At 40.2% G+C, this 22,815-nt stretch overlaps 1 protein-coding gene across 2 annotated transcripts in view; it reads right to left on the bottom strand.

Moving 5' to 3' along the window:
• Nucleotides 1-22,815, bottom strand: part of LOC126236108 (sialin) — a 339,051-nt gene that overhangs the window by 71,719 nt on the left and 244,517 nt on the right. For both annotated transcript variants that reach the window (XM_049945176.1, XM_049945177.1), the window contains 2 exons: nt 17,770-17,857; nt 7,921-8,138 (listed from right to left, as the gene is read on the bottom strand). In XM_049945176.1, coding sequence (XP_049801133.1) covers nt 7,921-8,138; nt 17,770-17,857 — 306 coding nt within the window. The remainder of the gene's footprint in view (nt 1-7,920; nt 8,139-17,769; nt 17,858-22,815) is intronic.

Here is a 22,815-nt window from a genome sequence, read left to right as displayed (position 1 = left end):
ACCCGCATGCCCACTATATGCCCTCGCTCAAAGTCCGTCAACTGCACATACGGTTCACGTCCACGCTGTCGTGGCATGCTACCAGTGTTAAAGACTGCGATGGAACTCCGTATGCCATGGCAAACTGGCTGACACTGACGGCGGCGGTGCACAAATGCTGCGCAGCTAGCGCCATTCGACGGCCAACACCGCGGTTCCTGGTGTGTCCGCTGTGCCGTGCGTGTGATCATTGCTTGTACAGCCCTCTCGCAGTGTCCGGAGCAAGTATGGTGGGTCTGACACACCGGTGTCAATGTGTTCCTTTTTCCATTTCCAGGAGTGATTTTTTTATATATATATATATATATATATATATATATATATATATATATATATATATATATATTCATTTCACCTCATGTTACACTTTCCACCTTCTAATACCATGTCACCCTCACAACACCCCCACAATGACCCCATTAAGTTTTATTTACATTCCCTCTGCAAACATGCCTTCGCCCTAGCCAGATTACGCTCCCATATTCTATTTTCTCAGGCTTGTCTGACATTTGGCATTACCCCCAAAGGCCTCACACTTAAAGTTCCCATCTCTGGCTGCAACCCCTCTTTCCATCAGTCCCTATACCAGTTCCAAACTGAACAATCCACTGCCCTCACCCACCTAACCCTTCACCTACACATCAACTCAGCCAATGAACACACCCGTCCACTCCTATCCTTAATAAAAGTCCTTAATCTTTCATCTCCCACATCCACACCGGCTGTTCAGAGCATCCTCCTACAGGCCAACCGTAAATTAGAACAGCATGCCACCCTCCACCTCAAAAAACTATCCAATCTCCTGGTTTCCCACCTCCGGAAAGGCAACTCACTCACCCTTCACAACCTTTCCAGCAAACCTCAACCTCCTCTCATTGCACACCAACCCAGTCTCTCCCATCTACTCAATCTCCCACTTCCAGCTCCACTCCCTCCAAAACCTCACAATTCCAATCAACACAACCTGGAACCACAACACCCTAATTCAGTAGTTAACCTTTCCTCCAAACCTCTCTCCCAATCCGAAACCTCTGTCCTATCCAAAGGCCTCACCTTCAGCCCCACTCCCAGATTCAACCAAACAGCCCTCGTCAAAGATTTACTGTCCTACACTCTTACTCTCTGGTGGAAATATCACTTTGCCACGAAGAAAAATGATCCTAATCCTACCCCTAATGATCCAACTCCCCAAGACACTATCCAAATTGAACCTTGCCTGGAACAGTTCCGTCCTCCATCACAGCGGGACCCACCTCCTCTCCCTCAAAATCACCCTCTCCAAACCTTCCAGGAATTTCTGACTTCCAGCCTTGCATCTCAATCCTTCTTAAAAAACCTTGATCCTACTCCCAACATCACCACTGCTGAAGCCCAGGCTATCCATGATCTGAAGGCTGACCGATCCATCTTCATTCTGCCGGCGGAGTAGGGTTCCACGACCGTGGTACTTGATCGTCGGGAGTATGTGGCTGACGGACTGCGTCAGCTTTCAGACAACACCACATACAAAGTTTGCCAAGGTAACCCCATTCCCGATGTCCAGGCAGAGCTTCAAGGAATCCTCAGAACCTTAGGCCCCCTGCAAAACCTTTCACCTGACTCCATCAACCTCCTGACCCCACCGACACCCCGCACCCCTACCTTCTACCTTCTTCCTAAAATCCACAAACCCAATCATCCCAGCCGCCCCATTGTAGCTGGTTACCAAGCCCCCACAGAACGGATCTCTGCCTACGTAGATCAACACCTTCAACCCATTACATGCAGTCTCCCATCCTTCATCAAAGACACCAACCACTTTCTCGAACGCCTGGAATCCTTACCCAATCTGTTACCCCCGGAAACCATCCTTGTAACCATTGATGCCACTTCCTTATACACAAATATTCCGCACGTCCAGGGCCTCGCTGCGATGGAGCACTTCCTTTCACGCCGATCACCTGCCACCCTACCTAAAACCTCTTTCCTCATCACCTTAGCCAGCTTCACCCTGACCCACAACTTCTTCACTTTTGAACGCCAGACATACCAACAATTAAAGGGAACAGCCATGGGTACCAGGATGGCCCCCTCGTACGCCAACCTATTCATGGGTCGCTTAGAGGAAGCCTTCTTGGTTACCCAGGCCTGCCAACCCAAAGTTTGGTACAGATTTATTGATGACATCTTCATGATCTGGACTCACAGTGAAGAAGAACTTCAGAATTTCCTCTCCAACCTCAACTCCTTTGGTTCCATCAGATTCACCTGGTCCTACTCCAAATCCCATGCCACTTTCCTTGACGTTGACCTCCACCTGTCCAATGGGCAGCTTCACACGTCCGTCCACATCAAACCCACCAACAAGCAACAGTACCTGCATTATGACAGCTGCCACCCATTCCACATCAAACGGTCCCTTCCCTACAGCCTAGGTCTTCGTGGCAAACGAATCTGCTCCAGTCCGGAATCCCTGAACCATTACACCAACAACCTGACAACAGCTTTCGCATCTCGCAACTACCCTCCCGACCTGGTACAGAAGCAAATAACCAGAGCCACTTCCTCATCCCCTCGAACCCAGAATCCCCCACAGAAGAACCACAAAAGTGCCCCACTTGTGACAGGATACTTTCCGGGACTGGACCAGACTCTGAATGTGGATCTCCAGCAGGGATACGACTTCCTCAAATCCTGCCCTGAAATGAGATCCATCCTTCATGAAATCCTCCCCACTCCACCAAGAGTGTCTTTCCGCCGTCCACCTAACCTTCGTAACCTGTTAGTTCATCCCTATGAAATCCCCAAACCACCTTCCCTAACCTCTGGCTCATACCCTTGTAACTGCCCCCGGTGTAAAATCTGTCCCATGCACCCTCCCACCACCACCTACTCCAGTCCTGTAACCCGGAAGGTGTACACGATCAAAGGCAGAGCCACATGTGAAAGCACCCACGTGATTTACCAACTGACCTGCCTACACTGTGATGCATTCTATGTGGGAATGACCAGCAACAAACTGTCCATTCACATGAATGGACACAGGCAGACAGTGTTTGTTGGTAATGAGGATCACCCTGTGGCTAAACATGCCTTGGTGCACGGCCAGCACATCTTGGCACAGTGTTACACCGTCCGGGTTATCTGGATACTTCCCACCAACACCAACCTATCCAAACTCCGGAGATGGGAACTTGCTCTTCAATATATCCTCTCTTCCCGTTACCCACCAGGCCTCAATCTCCGGTAATTTCAAGTTGCCGCCACTCATACCTCACCTGTCATTCAACATCATCTTTGCCTCTTCACTTCCGCCTCGACTGACATCTCTGCCCAAACTCTTTGTCTTTAAATATGTCTGCTTGTGTCTGTGTACGTGCAGATGGATGTGTGTGTGCGTGCGAGTGTATACCCGTCCTTTTTTCCCCCTAAGGTAAGTCTTTCCGCTCCCGGGATTGGAATGACTCCTTACACCCTCCCTTAAAACCCACATCCTTTCGTCTTTCCCTCTCCTTCCCTCTTTCCTGATGAGGCAACAGTTTGTTGCGAAAGCTTGAATTTTGTGTTTGTGTTTGTTTGTGTGTCTATCGACCTGCCAGCACTTTCGTTCGGTAAGTCACATTATCTTTGTTTTTAGATATATTTTTCCCATGTGGAATGTTTCCCTCTATTATATTGTTATGTTATAATGGTACGCATGTCAGCATCAGTAAAAGAAAATGTAATGGTGTATGCAGATGATAAATCCCTCATTATAAGCAGTAGCTCAATAAATGATATAGAAACAAGAACTATCATGGATATAGAAAGGCAAATGGATATTTAAATGAAAACAAAATATTTGTAAATCAAAAGAAAACAACTTACATGGAAATACTTGCAAAGTGAACAACAAATGAAGTGGAACTAAATATAAGATTTTTAGGCACATTACTAACAGAAGTTGACAGTTACAAGTTCCTGAGATTAACAATAGACAGACTTATGATCTAGTAAAATAATATGGAAAAGATCAGCTCAAACATAAGTAGCAAAGTATTTTTGATAAATAAAATGTTCCACACTGTTTATGTACACTCATACTCATAAATTAAGGATAATGCTGTTACATGGTGAAATAATGCTCTGGTGGGCAGTTTGCGGGTTTAAATCACCTCGGGGTATGACCATGCAGTGCATTTGACCTGTGGTCATCGCACGGTGGTGCTGGCAGCAGTCGACATACGTAGAGGTGTGTTGGTGCCTGTCAGAATACAGCGCAGCGAGTGAGTGTGCAGACATTTTCAGACGTGCTAACGGTGACTGTGTGTTGAAAATGGCTCAAAGAACACACATTGATGATGTTATGAGGGGTAGAATACTAGGGTGACTGGAGGCTGGTCGAACACAGCAAGTCGTAGCACGGGCCCTCCGTGTGCAACCAAGTGTCATCTCAAGATTATGGCAATGATTCCAGCAGACAGGATATGTGTCCAGGCACTACAGTACGGGACATCCACAGTGTACAACACCACAAGAAGACCAATATCTCACCATTAGTGCCTGCAGATGACCACGGAGTACTGCGGGTAGCCTTGCTCAGGACCTTACCGTAGCCACTGGAACAGTTGTCTCCAGACACACAATCTACAGATGACTAAAAAGACATGGTTTATTCGCCTGGCAACCTGCAAGGTGCATTCCACTGACCCCTGGTCACAGGAGACCCCGTAAAGCCTGGTGTCAAGAACATAGTACATGGTCACTGGAACAGTGATCCCAGGCTATGTTCACGGACGAGTCCAGGTATAGTCTGAACAGTGAGTCTAGCCAGGTTTTCATCTGGCGTAAACCAGGAACCAGATAGCAACCCCTTAATGTCCTTGAAAGGGAACTGTATGGAGGTCATGGTTTGATGATGTGGGTTGGGATTATGATTGGTGCATGTACACCCCTGCATGCCTTTGACAGAGGAACTGTAACAGGTCAGGTGTATCGGAACGTCATTTTGCACCAGTATGTCCACCTTTCCAGGGGTGCAGTGGGTCTCACCTTCCTCCTGATGGATGATAACGCATGGCCCCACTGAGCTGCCATCATGGAGGAATACCTTGAAACAGAAGATATCAGGCGAATGGAGTGACCTGCCTGTTCTCCAGACCTAAACCCCATTGAGCACATCTGGGATGCTCTCAGTCGACGTATCGCTGCACATCTTCAAACCCCTACAACACTTCAGGAGCTCCAACAGGCACTGTTGCAAGAATGTGAGGCTACACCCCAGAAGCTGCTCGACCACCTGATTCAGAGTATGCCAACCCATTGTGCGGCCTGTGTATGTGTGCATGGTGATCATATCCCATTTGATGTCGGGGGACAGGCGCAGGAAACAGTGGCATTTTGTAGCACATGTGTTTCAGGACGGTTTTCTCAACTTATCACCAATACCGTGGACTTACAGATCTGTGTTGCGTGTGTTCCCTATGTGCCTATGATATTAGCACCAATTTTTTGTAGTGCCACGTTGTGTAGCACCACATTCTGCAATTATCCTTAATTTATGAGCATGAGTGTAGATCACTGTTAGACGTACTATGTGTGGCAATGCGCACCCAAATGTTCATGCCTGCCACTCATCTTTCCTAGCAGCAGAAGATGCATCTGCACGTACCCAGATTTATATTCATAGCTAACACCCTACTGGCATGGACTTTCTCCAGCTGCTTCTTTGCGATATGTGGGTTTTCCTTGGCAAAACGTGTGGCTGGAATGTTATCCCCAAGGCTGACACTCTTCCTGTAGACACTGAGCAAGTGACTCTGAATGCCACCACTGAGTGATATGTAATGTTTAATCATGTGACAGATAACTTAACAGCTTGCCACACAGTGCTGCTAGATGCGTGAACGAGCAGCCAGTAGACCATGTACTGGAAAGTTGGCCTCATGTGACCACACAGTGCAAGCATTGCAGGCTACTTCTATAGTCAGCAAGAACAGTCAGCCTACCCTTCTTAGTTGTAATCGGACACCCAAAGTGCCCTTTCCTAGACAGTTATTCCATGAACTGCTTCTTGATTACCACTACATTAACATTAGTAAGGATGACCGCCCCCCTCCTCCAAATCTCACCAAACAGTACAGATTGCATGCCCATGCCAGTGTGTTTGAGATGCCTCACAGGCTCTCAACAAGTCACCTACCCACGTGCATGTGCCTATTAGCACATGAAGTAATGTCATTGTATTAACGCTTTGCATGAACTTATAGTTACATTCATTCATAATCTGATGTGGTTATTATTGAACATTGCACCCCTTTCCTTTGTGGGAATATAAATTCATGTAGATACGACCAACTTAAAACACTCAGAGAGAAATATTGTATATAGTGTTTTCAGCGTGCAGTTGCAAATCATGGAGAGAGGTCTCATGCAATGCACCGGTTTTGTTCTCTGCTCTGCGAATGTGAACCTGTAATTGGGCCTTAATTTCGCTTTGTTAATGGTATTTTGTTACAGGTCAGCACACAGTGACATGACCATTGTACATGTGTCTTTCCCTAGATTTTGCATAACTCTCGGCAACATTGTTGGTGGCATGCCTCCATGTTAATTTGTTATATAACCCCTGTGGTAGATATATCTTGTTCAATAAATACTGTTTGCATATCAATGCATTTGTTTCGGTTTTCCTCTTTCCATAGCACATGCTCAGTCTTCAGCAATCTGCTTGTATGGTATTTCTAATTGTGCTAGCAGGTAGAAAACCAAATTCCTACATATTCCATTCCAGATTTAGCATACTGCGTAATAATGTTGGGTAGGGCAGAAAATGTGCATATGAACAGACCACTAAAAAAAGGAAAATAAAATCAGATGTACTGGAAGGCTATCACCAAGCAAGTCCTGTAAACTCAAATTCAAAGAATACAAAATTATTACTTACATTATGTATATATTTGAAACTATCATGTACCTCAAATTAAATTGTACACCAATGCTAATCAGTGAATTACACAATTACTGAATAAATGTAAAAGATGACTGTCACATCAACAGTATCTGACAACAACTGGCTGATAAAGACCACACTAGAGCAGTCTACTTATTATACAACAGATTACCAAGCAGTTTAAAAAGTATAACAGCACTACCAGTGTCCAAAATAAAACTAAGAGAGTACTTAAAAACAGCATGTTTGTACAGTGTTAAGAAATATTTTTAGACCAGTCCAAAAGAATTAGAAAATAATATCTTGAGAACTGCTAAATACACTGTGTCAATGAAAGGAAACATAAAAATTTTTCTTATGTCTCATCCATTGCAATAGAAATTGAAACTGGTTGCTTATATGTAGCAAATTAAACTAATATTGAAATTTTTATACTGCCTGTGTTTTCATTAATTATTTTACATATGTGTATAAGTCTATTGTAAATAATAATAGATGTGCTCAAAATGTAATTTACCTTGTACCTATAGTTGTAAATGTACACTGATGTATCCAATATATATCTAAACAGGAATAAAAAGATGAATAAATAAATAAATATGTAAATAAACAACATTTTTGCATGTACCACTTTTAATATAGTTCTTTTTTTCCAGGCATATCTTTACCAGCTACAGAAATGTAAGATTTTTTACAGCTCCTCATACTTTTCTTGCCCGTCTGGTTCCAATTTGGTGGACCCATTTTCCTTTCTATGCTAAAATTTAATGACACAATATCCTTTGGAAAGAAACTTACATTAGCAACACCCATCATTTTCACTAATTTACTATGTTCTTCCAGGATGGTCAACATTACAACAACAAATAGCTCAACTTGTTGACAGAAAAAAGATACCTGTAGCTACGGTTGCATGTCTGGTAATGTCATGCACTACAAAAAATCTGAAAACATGGTCTAGCAAAACTTACTGAATGGTGCACCCTGTCACCAGTTGTATCCATTATCATATTCCTCTCCTCCTCAGTGATGAAGTACTGTTGTTCAGGAGTGTCTTTTATGAGGCAGATCCAGAGTACAAGCCAGATTGAAGCTAGAGCTCCCATAATATAGAAGACCCATTCCCAACCTAAAAAGCCAGCAATGACTCCAGATAAGGGGAAGGATATCACAGTACCCAATGCTGTACCTGCAACAGAAGTAAACAAAGCTAAAATGCTAAAAAGACAAATCACTGATTAGACTTGTGATATTAACAGTAGTGTGTTTAAAGATGATCATATACTGGATGCACTGAGCAGTACACAGGAACATAAACAAGAAATAGAACACTGTGATTCACTTTAAAACCTTGTTATTTTCTTCAGGGAATATGTGCCCACAAAACTCGTTATACTGTCCCACAACTTACTTAAATTAACCACTTGTGTCAACAGAATATTGCTGTGTACTATTGCCCAACTGAAAAGCCACAACAGCAACACAAACTTCATTGAAAGGAGTCAAATGAAGAAGAAGATTCCTTGCAAATAAGGCCAATTGACAACTATCAAGTACACTTCCTGTGAGAAAACTGATGAAAATGGTTGTTTTTCTTAACTGTGAATGATGAGATGGAAATTTCTTCTACAAAAATGATAAATAAGTTTCAATAATCATCTAAACAAGAAGAATTAGTTGTTAAGCTAGTCGTATTTTTTTGTAGATCATTCATATCATTACTAATGTGGAAAAAGAGAATATTCTGGCTATTTAATTAATCTGCTTCTGTATACTGAAACAAATCATTTCTAGTCCATTTTCAGCACTGTAGTTGAAAGTTGGCTTGGCCAATTTCCAGTGAATGGGAGTAAGAGGGTTTTGTTCAGCTTGAAGAGAATCAGCTGGATTTTCCCTAATCCTTCTAAACAGTTGGCTTTACAGGGAGAGAAATTTCCCTAAATGAACTTTGCAGAAAGGGTTCTTAATGTTCTGTTGAGGGAAGCACTTTTCAGGTGTGCAGTAAGCAGTAACAGGGGAATGGTCAATAACAATGCATACTTTTTGCTGTTGGTTTCTGACTGGCTGAAAGGCCTATGTTTTAAAAATTTTGTAAAATGATAGGGTGATCACAAAATCAGAAGTGTAGAAATGGTGTGCCTTCTGAGGCAGAGACTGTGTCTTTATTGTGTATATCAGAAATTGGCAGTAGGTGATCTTTCTTGATCAACCAAGTGACTGAGTTCAATATGTAAGAATGAGAGAACTCCGAAGGGCATTCCTGTGTGTGGACTGTAATTTCTGCTTAGGCATTTTCCTTTTGTTCTTTGCAAATGGTGAGGAGTAACTGTGAGTGGTGAGAAGTTTTACGTGTGCACTTTTACAGTAAAATAAGGATTCTGAGCAAACATCAAGATATTTGCTAGCTGGAATTGGTGGTTAGAGAAAGAAGTGACAGACTTGGCTAGAGTTATCTGATGCTAGTAAACTTCATCCATATCCATGAAAATCTGAGAGGGATGTTCATGAGTAACCTTTCCCTGTTGACACTGAACTCAGTAATTATCAATGGCAGTTGACAATAGCCAGTATCAGGTGATTTATTGAACTGTTATCAGTGAACATTTCCAATCCAGCGATCACATATAGGAATCTTATCTGAAAATAATTACACAATGTTTGACTTGTCAAATTTAAACCTGTCTTGCAGGCCAAATCAAGGCTTGCAACCCTTATTTAATATGACTGGATAGTGTGCCACAGTAGGCAATTAATCCAGGTCCACCAAAAACATTTCGAATTAAATCCGTGGAAACAGCTTGTCGCGTCACTGATCTTGCATGCTACACTTCTATAAGACTATGTGGATTCTGGCTGAGGTTGCGAGTGTGCCTTCTCATTATATCACGGAAGCCAGAGAGTAGATGGAAGGAATATTTCAGTATGGTTGCGTTCTGATCATTTTGTGCTGAGTTCACATAACAAGATATTTAGGTTAATAACACAAAAGTGTGTAGTTATTTTTCACTATATAAGTTACAAATTTTTAAATATTAACTTTTCTATTAAATAGAATGGTGCTGACCAGAACACACTTTTCCAACTTGTATCCAAATTTACTTTGTTATTTTATGCTTGGTGTTTTAGATTGGAAAATCAATGATTTTGATACCAGCATTATTTACTCCTACCTGTGCTTGCGCCAGTTTTAATTAAAATTAATTAATGTCACTATTTTCTTTTATAGTAATAATTATGGACTTCATTGTTTATTATGAGTAGAATAACATAGTGAAATTAGAAGTTGTATAATATGTTGATGCTGGACACAACTTCTTTGTAAAACTGATACAAATGAATACCATTCCTAATTACATTAATACTAGATGTCAATTGTTCTCAATAAAGGTTATGATATAAGGGGAAGAAAAAAGGCTTATGCATTAGGCACAAACTCAGTCCAGGCACTTTTTGGATGGTAAAAGAAGAGCAGTATAAGAGCGACACTGCATTTGTTTCTGAAGAGATGGAAACTCAAATAATTATGAGTAGGAATTAGCTCCTTTCTAAACTTTATTAGATAGTTCAGCTGTAGAGTAAATTATGTATGACTTAGCCTGATTAAATGAGACCCCGTAAATGTTAATACTATGAGTTAAAATGAACAGTAACTTGTCAGGCATGTAAAGTCTAATATTTTAATCACACATCATGCAAAAGTACAGTAATAGTAATGTTAGTTCACTATTATAAAGTGAATAGTTGAGACAGGTAGGAAGACCTCAGATCTTGTAGCCACTCCAAAATAGTCATTTAATTCATCTCCATTTTATTGTCTTGCCTACAAGATTATTGATGCCCCTCATGTAATGAGAGGGGATCTACTAAAGTCCATGAAGCATTCCATAGATGCTCTCCACACTGCAGGCATTCACCAACTTCGATCTGAATGCAGCAATGTCTATGTTGGTCAAATTGGGGAACAGATTAACACTCACATAAAGGAGAATGATCTTTAGGACACAAGAAATCTGCAATAGCTGAACACTATCTTTTGAACTGTAACAGTCTATCAGTTTTCAGAAGCTCTTCCTCACCAGACTCAGATGCAACAGTAGAAAATAATGGAGGCTGTTGAGGCAATTGAACATGGAGCTTGGTTACATATTGCCAACAGTCCAACTGCCAGTGACCCCACTCCAGAGGGACATGTGTGTTCAGCAGACAGCAACTCCTCAAGACCAAGATTCAACAGCAGAAATAAGTGACCACAAGAGAATACCACATGAAATCAATGTCTTGCTAGCTCTGGGTACAAGCTGCCATTGTGTGCCCATCATCTACCAGGGCAGCACAGGGAACAGACTTTTGTACAACCATCCCTCCTCAGATGTCTTCACTTTGAATTGCCCAATTAAATTCCAGGATTGTGATGTCCAGTGTCACATGACAATCGAAAAAGGATGGTATGTATGAGATCACATCCAGAACCCAGCAGTTTGATCATCCTGAAGAGAATCATTGTAAAATTAATCAAAATATTGGTTTTACAGTTATTTTTATGGTTCAAAATTAGGTGATCAAATACCCAAAAGGATTTTATTCACATGGACACTGACCATGAGAGTCTACATACTATGCCTTATACTTACTGTCATGTTCTGAGTTCTTATGATTGTCTATCAGAAATGTTGACATTAGTCCACAATCTACATCTCAGTATTTTCACATAAACATCATCCAGATAGCCATAAGACATGTAAAGGTGCAGCAGAACCGACTAAGCAGTTTCTATCGATTACCGCCGGTGCCGTGGTGGGGATAGCCAGTTGCACGTGGTCTGCCTCTGTTCAGTCGTTGACCCCATTTCAGAAGCCAACATGGTCTGGTTTTGCTGTTCGCACTTATTATGAAAACAACAGACCTGTGATCACTACACAATGAGCTTTTCGGTGACAGTTCAAGATTCCATGCAACAATGTCATTCCTAATGCAAACACAATTCGGTCTTGGGTTCAGCAGTTGGAGGAAACTGGTAGCACACTAAGAATAGATACACATGGCTGACGCAGATCTATCAGAACACCAGAAAATGTGCAGCAGGTGAGAATAGCAGTTCAAGAATCGCCGCAATGTTCTGCTCGACAACATGCTGTTGCGTTGGGGATTTCAGACCGCAGTTTGAGAAGGATTCTGCAATGAGATTTGAAGTTCCATCCTTTCAAAATAATGCTTGTTCAAGAATTACGCCCAGCAGGCTATGCCAACCATCAAAATCTGTGTAAGGAAATGCTTGCTCAGATTCCTCCGAATGCAGCTTTCTTTGGTAGTGATGAGGCACATTTTCATCTTAGGTGGTGCGTGAATAAAGAAAACTTTCGGTACTGGGCTGAAAATAACTTGCAAATTATTCATGAAAGACTGCAACATTCTCCTAAAGTGACAGTGAGGTGTGTCATATCACAATTTGGCATGGTAGGCCCTTACTTTTTCGAGGAGGAAGGAGTGACCGTGACAGTGAGTTCCATACATTATGTTTCAATGTTGCAAAATTTTCTGCAACCCAGAATGGACAAGATTGTTGAAGAACATGGACTGGGGGACTTGTGGTTCCAACAGGATGGAGCCACTGCTCACACAGCTCGAATTTCACTTGATGTTTTGAGAGAAATGTTTCCGGGACACCTCATCTCTTTGAGGGATGATGATGAGTGGCCTGTGCCATCACCAGATTTGAGCATTTGTGACTACTTTCTTTGAGGATATTTGAAGGAACAGTTTCCAAAAGGCGCCCTCACATCCCACCATAGTTAAAAGAGCGGATTACTGATGAAGGGAACGCCATACCCTGCAATATGTGTGCAACAGCTGCTCGAAACTTCAGGGATCGTCTACAACAATGTGTTGATGCTAATGGTTGCCATCTTGAGGACATTATTTTCAAAACTAAGTGTATGTAAAATGGTATATTGTACTAATTTAGAAAATAAAAACATTTTTTCTCTATACATCCAGATTTACTTTTTATTGCTCCTTAAAACTGCTTAGTCAGTTCTGCCACTCCCTGTACATTAATGGGTGCACATGGCAATTTTCACAGCTATGATATGAAACTGGTCCAGTCATTTGTGTTAGTCCTGAAGGAACAATAACATATTACTACATAATTTTTGGAAATAACAAGTTCCCTATCATCACAAATTAAATGACAAAAATAGTTTAATATTGCTTTCACCCTCTTTCTTTATGTTAATAATATATATCTTGGCTATAGCAATAAGTGATGGGTACAGACTAAAAGAATTTTTCATAAGCACTGCAAATGAAAACACTATGCATCGTTATAATTTAGGGATAAATACTGATCAACAGAAATATGTAAGTGTCTTTTAATTGCACCTGTCTGCAATTTAACATGTCTACTTTACAGTTAAGTAGCAATCTGTCTTTTCCTACATTGTTGAAATATTACACTAATTTGATACAACTTCCATGTGTACTAGCAGTCCAATTGTTTCCACACAAAGCACAGTAAAAATACTCTAACTTGTGAATTTATGTTAATGTTTATCTTCTTGGTGGCATTAAGGTGACAAATTTATGAATGTATTTCTTAGGCTAATAACACAACAAAAGAGCTGAAAATACAAAACAGATTTTAAATAGTTAGAATAAAATTTTGTTGCATTACATAAGTTTGCAACAGAACTCTCATTGTACACAAAATACAGGCAGCAATAAGGAAGTATGCCTAACAAGTAAATACAGTCTGTTATGACTCAACTGTGCAATTTTAAACGTAAATATGGGAACAAAACGTAATTTCCTATTACACACAGAGAGTGGACAAAAATATGGAAACACCACAAATACAACACATTACCAGGCCTACTGCACTGTAGGAAAACCATTGGCATATAAAAAAGCTTCCAGTCATAAGGATAAACAAAAATATTCCAGTCATATGGATAAATAAAGATATTGTATGGTTTTCAAGGTAATCTTACACCATTTTATCTGAAAAACAGTGCCTGGTTCAAGTAATGATCATAGCTGCCAGGTTCAAGTAATGATCATAGTGGCAGATAGCGATTATGCAACCTTCCTTCCAAAGTAGACCACAAAGGTTTAATAATATTTATAAATGGTGACTGTGGTGCCCACAGAAATGTGACAATTCATCCTTGTGTTCACAAAACCAATCCTGGATGATGTAAGATGTACAAAGAGAAATCTTGTGGTTTTGGAACACAGAATCCCCACTGAGGAACAAACATCATATCATCGAATGGACCTGATCAGCCAAAACAGTCACATCATCATTGGCAGTAATGTGACCTTGCAGAGTAACTATTGGGCTCATGAAATATTACATTATAGCTGTCCAAAGCACCGCTGAACCCCCGCCATATTTCACTCTTGGGACACAAACTCGGCCAGAAGTTGGAAACAATATGAAACAATACATATATGACCAAATGACTTTCTTCCATTGCTCTGTAGTCAAGGTTTTATGGCTTTGGCACCACATTTTCCTGTTATGGGAATTTGCATCACTGATGACTGGTGTTGGAATCCAGCTTGCACTGCAACTGCCAGGTTATGCAACTTATAATGCCAACATCAATGTTATTTAATGGGATAGATCAAAAATCTACTCACCAAGTGGCAGCAGAACACACACATAAAAGACTGTTGTAATTGGCAAGCTTTAGGAGCCAGTGGCTCCTTCTTAAGGCAGATGGGTTGAAGGGGAAGGAAGATGAGTGAAGAAAAAGGACTGAAGAGGTCTAGGAAAAGGGGTAGATTTTGGGAAAGTCACCCAGAACTGTGGCTCAGGAGAGACTTACTGTTCATAGGGATGGTCTAGGATGTTGTTGAGGCTTCCTGGGAGATGAAATACCACTTTAGGATGAATGACCATTGCCAAACTGTGGCCAAGAGCAAAGTACACAGCCCTATGTTACCACATACAGCTGAACATAACATGCTTGATTTCAATGGTTGCTTCACTAACCAAGCCATCTGGATCCTCCCCTCAACAACCACCTTTTCTGAACAGTGCAGATGGGAGCTAATCTTACAACACATTCTCTGCTCCTGAAATATTCCCAGCCTCAACCTGTGATAACCTACTGTCCCCACACCCTCCACCCAACAGTTTGCACCTCCTCTGTCCTATCACCTCCTCTTTATTATTGTCTCCTGACCTCCTCTGCCAATGTGCCTGCCCATCTTTCCCCTTCTCTGCTCCCCTCCTTGTTTGCTCCCCATTCCCCACTCCCTTCTCCCCTCTTCCCAGCCGCACTTCCTCCTGACACTGCACCTATTGGCTGTCTAGCACCTGCACACTCTGCCAGACAGTGCTCTTCTCTTCCACCATCTGTAACCTGCTACCCCTTCCCGGCCTCTGCCGGATTGCTGCTTCCATTCTACATGACAGCTGCATTCCGGGCCGAGCCACCAGAGATGGTGCTCGTGTGTGTGACATGTGCTTGCTTGTGTTTATATAGATGTGTGTTTCCTTTTCTGAAGAAAGCTTTGGCCAAAATCCAATGTGTATGTGCCTTTCTGTTGTGCCTGTCTGCAACTCAACATGTTATCTTTAGGGTAAGTAGCAAACTATCTTTTCCTTATATTGTTATTAAATGTGATTTCTGTTTAACCATGTGCTTTGATACAACACCTAGTTAACATCTAGTTAATAATTTATGTTACTATAATTAATGTATGTATGTAACTTCAGAAGTAAATTTCTGTAGAAGTATGGGAATGTTAAAACTATTCTTGTAGAATGGTTCATGAAAAGGAAGTACATTTGTAATAACGGGTGGAGGGACATCCCTCCTAAATGAGACCCACAATGGTGGGGAGAGAGAAGGTGGGTTTGGTGATCAAACTGCGAGGTTCCTTTGTGGCACAAGTTAATTGGTGGCTAGCATGCAAAGTGTTCGCATCTTGTGTGCTGAACGAGGCAAGAAGAGCAGCAAGATTATTTAATATAGCCTCAGATGTGAAAGAAATTTGGCTCATTATTCATGGCCTATATTGGTTAGCTCTATACTATGAAACTCAAACACTAATAGGAAATTTTTCAGAGCTTGCTATACAGAAACAGTCAAGGATACTTTTGCTGCCTTTTTGAGTAGCCACAGGAAATCGCCACAGCCACCACCTTCATCTCAGTCAGTTAAGTACTGTAAATTTTCATAGACCAGTTATGTGGTTTCTTATCCAATAACAAGTTGTGTTCTTTAAACTTTGCATTGAGCACCCATATTTTATCCTTAAGTCATTTACCTAGACAGGGTCCAAGTGCTACGATATTTCTAAGTATCCTATTTTATTGAACTGAAAAGAATTTGATTTCTGTAATAACATTTAATAACACTTGTGGACTAGCAGCTTTCTTTGACTCTTGTTTCTGAAGTACTCTCGCATGTTTTTCGTAGAAGAATAGTTAAAGTTTAACTAAATTATAAGTGCCAAAGAAAGATCTAAAGTGTTGGTGCTCTTCATGGGCACACAGATGGATTTTATTGTCCTGACAACACAATATTTCGATGGTTCAACTGGCCACCATCTCCAGGTGAGACTGCAGGTGCACAATCACATTGGAACTGAGGTAACATCAGATATGCTGCCCTATGTAATCATTTACCTGTAATGATTATTAACTGTTATACAGATAATAAGTGTTACTGAGTGCCAGTTGTTGCCAAGACAGTTTAATACTCTTTCTGTGTTGTTCATACCAAACCTCTGGTATACTGCTTGCTAAAGTGTACTACTGCCACCTGTCCTATAAGTAAAAATTGTATTTCAGTATCAGGCAAAGCAAATGCAAATAGTTACTTTCTTTATGAACAGTGCTAGGACTCAGTTCAAATTTGCTTAATTAGGCTGGCAACTGTTGCCTTTTACTTTAGTGCAACTTACTTTTTTTACTATTAGACTCTTGGTTCAATCCCCACTTGTTTTGCTACTGCTTCCTTTTAATAGAAATATTTCAAGAGTCGCAAAATTAGTTCCATACCTTGTCCATTACATACGATCATGATCATCTTCAAATGCTTTCACATGAGTAACATTATCAGTGTATTGCTAATTCAGTAGTGAGGTGATACTGTTCATTCAGCTCTGCAGTGACTTTTACAGCTGTTGTCCCCTTATTTTTTGTCACATTCCTCTTCACTGACTGTCTATCATGATCACTGAATACAAACTTTCATCTGAATTGTGACTTAGTAGATGATGTTTTCTACTTTCCCTGTACATGTTATAAATCTTCGATGCAGTACCTCTTGAAACACCAAACACTTGATCTACTTTGGTTAAAGAAGCACCTACCACACGAGCACTAACAATGTGCCCATGTTTGAGTTCAATTAGTTCTGACATGATGCACTCACAACTACACAGAACATTGTTGTTCTGACCACAACTAGCACATACAGTGTATTAAGGACACTGCACAGGTGCCATTCGGGTCAAATACAACAGTGCAACCTATAGGCTTGGCTAGCATCTGCATTTACGTTCAAGTATTCATTTCTCACTGTGTTTCCATATATTATGTCCAACTCCTGTATATGTGGAGGAGAAAAGTAATTGCCATAATAAATGTGAAAAACATAAGAATGGAATTACACTATGATTTATTTACTCCATGCAAATGGCATGAAAACTGCAAATTAAGAAGTCAGTTCCTTTTGAAATATCTTTAGTGCACAAAACTGTAAATTACGTAGTCAGTTAATCTGGAGATGCTTGTGGTGCACAAAATAGTGTTCTCACTTTTCTTATTAATTTGTGATAACATCTGGTAGTATGTTACATACCTGCATATATGATGGCAGTAAGGACAGCACGGTCATGAGGTGGAGCCCAGTGAGAGATCATAACATGCATCGCTGGGAAAGTCAAACCCTGTAACACAAAAACATTACCTTACAAGACAAAGTGGAATTTTTTCAGAGAGCTGGCTGAGGAAGACTATTTACCCAGAAATGCAAAAGGAATTACCTTTGAAACAAATACAACTGCACATCAAATTGTTGGTCAGCTCAACTTGTGTTGTTCTGTGAAACAGAGTTGCCTGTATTACCTTTTTAAGTAGTTGTGTTGTGTTCATTTCATTTAATATGATAAACTAGAACACTATGCCATCATATACTTTTTTGTGTGAGCATCAGAGGTTTGTAGCCTATCACTGATGTTATTCAATCTATGCATCGAGAAAGCTGTAAAGGAAACCAATGATAAACTTGAAAAGGGAATAAAGTTCAAGGAGAACAAATAAAAACTTTGCAGTTTGCTGATGACACTGAAATTTGGACACTTAATGACTCTAAGGAGCACTTGAACAGAATAGATAGTGTCTTGAGAAGAGATTACAAGATGTACATCAAAAACAGAGGTAATCGAATGTAGTCGAAATAAATCAGACCATGCTGAGGGAATTAGATTAGGAAATGAGACACTAAAAGTAGTAGAGTGTAATGTCGAGAGTCAATACGCAATAGCATTTATTGCACTACTTTGCAGTATTGCTCGTAGCTTTGGAGCTGTTGGTGGTGATAGAAACAGCCGCTTGTATCTTTGCATGACTCATTCGCAACTGTCGCTAGCTTAGACGTGGGAAGCGGTACCTGTGTCAATTCGAGCGACAGAATATTCAAGCCCCTAAGAATCTAAATAAACAGTATTAAATATTATTAAATCTTGTTCAAAGTCAGTATACTGCCCTTTGTTATTAAAAAGAAGATTGTGTAAAAATCTCAGCTTTCTAGCTGGCATACTTTCAGATTTAGAAAAAATTACCTAAAACACCCCAAAGTGACACTTGGAAGCTTAAAGTTAGTTAGGATTGATAACAGTTTGTCTTTTAGTATCATTTGGAATCATTACTCAACTTCAGAAAATAGCAGAAAAATGTATATAGATTTCCATAATTAAAAAAAAGTTAAATACTTTTCATTTTTCGTAATATAAAATTCAGAAAAGATTATTATTCAGTTAATATGCTGTTGTGTAAGTAAATGAGAGTGAGTGAGAATGTGTATGTGAGACACATGTAAAGATTCAATATTATATGATGTAAAGCATTACGTAACTACGTTATGGGAAAGTGTTAAGTAAGCAAGAAAGCAAGCAATTTCCCCACCGTGCTGATGACGTACCAAGAGTATTTGCTTTTGTAAGAAGGCAGCCAGAGTAGCCATTTGCAGGGTAATAGTTTTCTAAAGTTATTTCAAGATTAGTTTGCTTTTCGTTTGGTTTTGTTAAAACATTTTATTAATATTTGCATGATGAAGTGACATAAATGCATCTGCGAATGTTGATTGGTGTAAGACAGTTTTAGCTCAAAAAAGAACTCGAAGGATTGTTTTGACTGACTGGTCATTTTGAACAACCAACCAGAGTTAAGCATTTCCAGCACACTGCAAGTAGTTATAGGCCATGGAAGGAATGGCAGTGGGTCAGTCGCTAGTCAGCTATCAGATGTGCAGGTCCTGTTGAATGCTTCTGTCTTTATTATGTGTAAAATGAAGAAATAATTGGCTTCTCATGTCCAAATTGTGTGGCCGTAATAGCGGTTGCATTTACAGACAGCTTTGTGAAGTTTGGAAGTTTTTGGATTGTTTTGTTGGAAAGAGAACTGTGTGTGAACTTTTGGCCTTAGTAAAAATTCCATGTGGCATGTTTCACATTCGTTTATTGAATATTTGGCGAGCAATTTTTTTATTAGAAATCCGCTGAAAGGGACTGAATGTTAAACCCATATACTGTATATGACTGTAAATCACGTAATAATTTGGGTCGGACTTAGTACATTTCTGGCTGCCTTGTGTGTGCACTGGGTTGGATGAACTGTGAGCTGAGGACAGTGGTATTATTCATTAATTAAATTTGGGCTGATGGCAAGTGTTTAATTTTGAACCTAAAGAAATAAAAGAACTCGTTGCAGAATTTTGCCATTTTTCTAAAGAAATGAAGCAATCACCCTCCACCCGAAATTTTTAATAAGATATTACAGGACAGCTTGCTACTAGAGTTTACGCTGACTTTGTAAATTTTTCTTCAACACTGCTTTTAACATCGTCTGAACAGAATCTACGTATGCAGGAAAATGGGCTGGTGATCTGATGCCGTACTGAGGTAGGTGGAACTTTTGTCGGAACAGTATGCCGAAGATAAGTGATCAATCATCTTACGCCACAATCTGAACCCGCCATGCCGCAAGACGAGTATTGTTATTTGGGCAACAATTAACACATGGTGGCCAAAGTAAGGAAGATATAAAATGCAAACTGGCGGTAGCAAGAAAAGCATTTCTGAAAAAGAGGAATCTGTTAAGTTAGAATATAAATTTAAGTGTTAGGAAGTCTTTTTTGAAGGAATTTGTCTGGAATGAATGGAGGTGAAATGTGAATGATAAGCAGTTCAAGAAGAGATAGAGGCTTTTGAAATGTGGTGCTATAGAAGAATGCTTTAGACAGATGGGTAGATTGCTTGACTAATGAGATGGTGCTAAAGTGAACTGAGGAGAAAAGAAATTTGTGGCACAACTTAACTACAGGAAGGGATTGGTCAATAGGACACATTCTGAGGCATCAAGTAACTCTGGGTAATGTATTGGCGGGAGGCATGGAGAATAAGAATTATAGGGGGAGACAAAGGATGAACACAGGAAACAGGTCCAAATTGATGTAGGTTGCAATAGTTACTTGGAGATGAAGAGGCTTGCACAGGTTAGACTATCATGGAGAGCAGCACCGAAACAGTCTTTGGACGGAATACCACGGCAGCAATACTCCAAGGATGACTGATTCTCTTGTTGTTGTTGTTGTTGTGGTCTTCAGTCCAGAGACTGTTTTGATGCAGCTCTCCATGCTATTCTATCCTGTGCAAGCTTCTTTGTCTCCAAATAACTACTGCAACCTACATTCTGCTGAATCTGCTAAGTGTATTCATCTCATGATCTCCCTCTATGATTTTTACCCTCCACACTACACTCTAATACTAAATTGGTGATCCCTTGATGCCTCAGAATATGTCCTACCAATCGATCCCTTCTTCTAGTCAAATTGTGCCACAAATTCCTCTTCTCCCATATTCTGTAAAGTACCTCCTGATTAGTTATGTGATCTGCCCATCTAATCTTCAGCATTCTTCTGTAGCACCACATTTCGAAAGCTTCTATTCTCTTCTTGCCTTAACTATTTGTCTTCCATGTTTCACTACCATACATGGCTACACTCCATACAAATACTTTCAGAAAAGACTTCCTGACACTTAAATCTATACTCGATGTTAACAAATTATTGGGCTGTACTTTAAGTGTCTCATTTCCTAATCTAATTCCCTCAGCATCACCTGATTTAATTTGACTACATTCCATTATCCGCATTTTGCTTTTGTTGGTGTTCATTTTATATCCTCCTTTCAACACACTGTCCATTTGGTTCAGTTGCTCTTCCAGGTCCTTTGCTGTCTCTGACAGAATTACAATGTCATCAGCAAACCTCGGTATTTATTCCTTCTCCATGGATTTTTATTCCCACTCCAAAATTTTCTTTTGTTTCCTTCACTGCTTGCTCAGTATACAGATTGAATAACATCGGGGAGAGGCTACAACCCTGTCTCAGTCCCTTCCCAACCACTGCTTCCCTTTCATGCCTCTTGACTCTTGTAACTGACATCTGGTTTCTATACAAATTGTAAATAGCCTTTTGCTCCCTGTATTTTAACCCTGCCACTTTCAGAATTTGAAAGAGAATATTGCAGTCAACATTGTCAAAAGCTTTCTCTAAGTCTACAAATGTTAGAAATGTAGGTTTGCCTTTCCTTAATCAATCTTCTAAGATAATTCGTAGGATCAGTACTGCCTCACATGTTCCAACATTTCTACGGAATCCAAACTGATCTTTCCTGAGGTCGGCTTCTACCAGTTTTTCTATTTGTCTGTAAAGAATTCATGTTAGTATTTTGCATCCATGACTTATTAAACTGATAGTTTGGATATTTTCACACCTGTCAACACCCGCTTTCTTTGGGATTGGAATTACTATATTCTTCTTGAAGTCTGAGGGTATTTCACCTGTCTCATACATATTGCTCACCAGATGGTAGAGTTTTTTTTTCTTATTAAAAAAACTGATTTGGAAATGGAAAGAATTTGCCCACAAGCCAGCATATCTCCTTCACCTTTGAGTTACACTTTCTAAGGATAGTCTGGCATCAGCCTTCCTCAAATCTAGACATATGTGATCACACCACTATAGATTGTTCTGGACCAGAAACTTCTGTATATTTACAGGTTGTATCTGATACAAGTGACTGACTGGCTATGATTTAATCAAACAGTATTGATGTGTTATGTCTGTTTAAATTATTTTTATTTATGTTTAAGGTTACATCTCACTCTTTGCACCAGTTGGTGATCATCTGCAAGTGTCTCTACACTTCATTCACACTGCATTACGCCATACCAGACAATACCTTCACTTTTGACAATGTCACCTCATTAAGTATGACATACTGAGTTCTGTTTACTGTCAGCCTTGACTCCAATAACGTATTTTTTTGGATATTCCACATGCTCCTATTTTATTTACTATATGACAATGCAGACCTGTACTGAGGGCTTTGAAAAATACATCATCAGTCTAAGATCTGCATTGTACTGCCTTCTGGACTTCATGAACAAACAGCGCAAGCTAGATTCCAAGTGATCATTGTTTGTGGTAACTGTGTTTATTCTCACTTGAGAGTTGTTTGGCATGTATGCAACCCTAACATGTATATTATGTAGGTTCCAATAAAAATATGATTCAGTGAAAGTGAGTAACAATTAAAAGTATATAGAGGATGTGTGGGTAAAC

Source organism: Schistocerca nitens, chromosome 2 (genome assembly GCF_023898315.1).
Source record: "Schistocerca nitens isolate TAMUIC-IGC-003100 chromosome 2, iqSchNite1.1, whole genome shotgun sequence".
Lineage (NCBI taxonomy): Eukaryota > Metazoa > Arthropoda > Insecta > Orthoptera > Acrididae > Schistocerca > Schistocerca nitens.
Note: the sequence above shows the minus strand (reverse complement) of the source record. Positions and strands in the feature narration are given on the sequence as shown.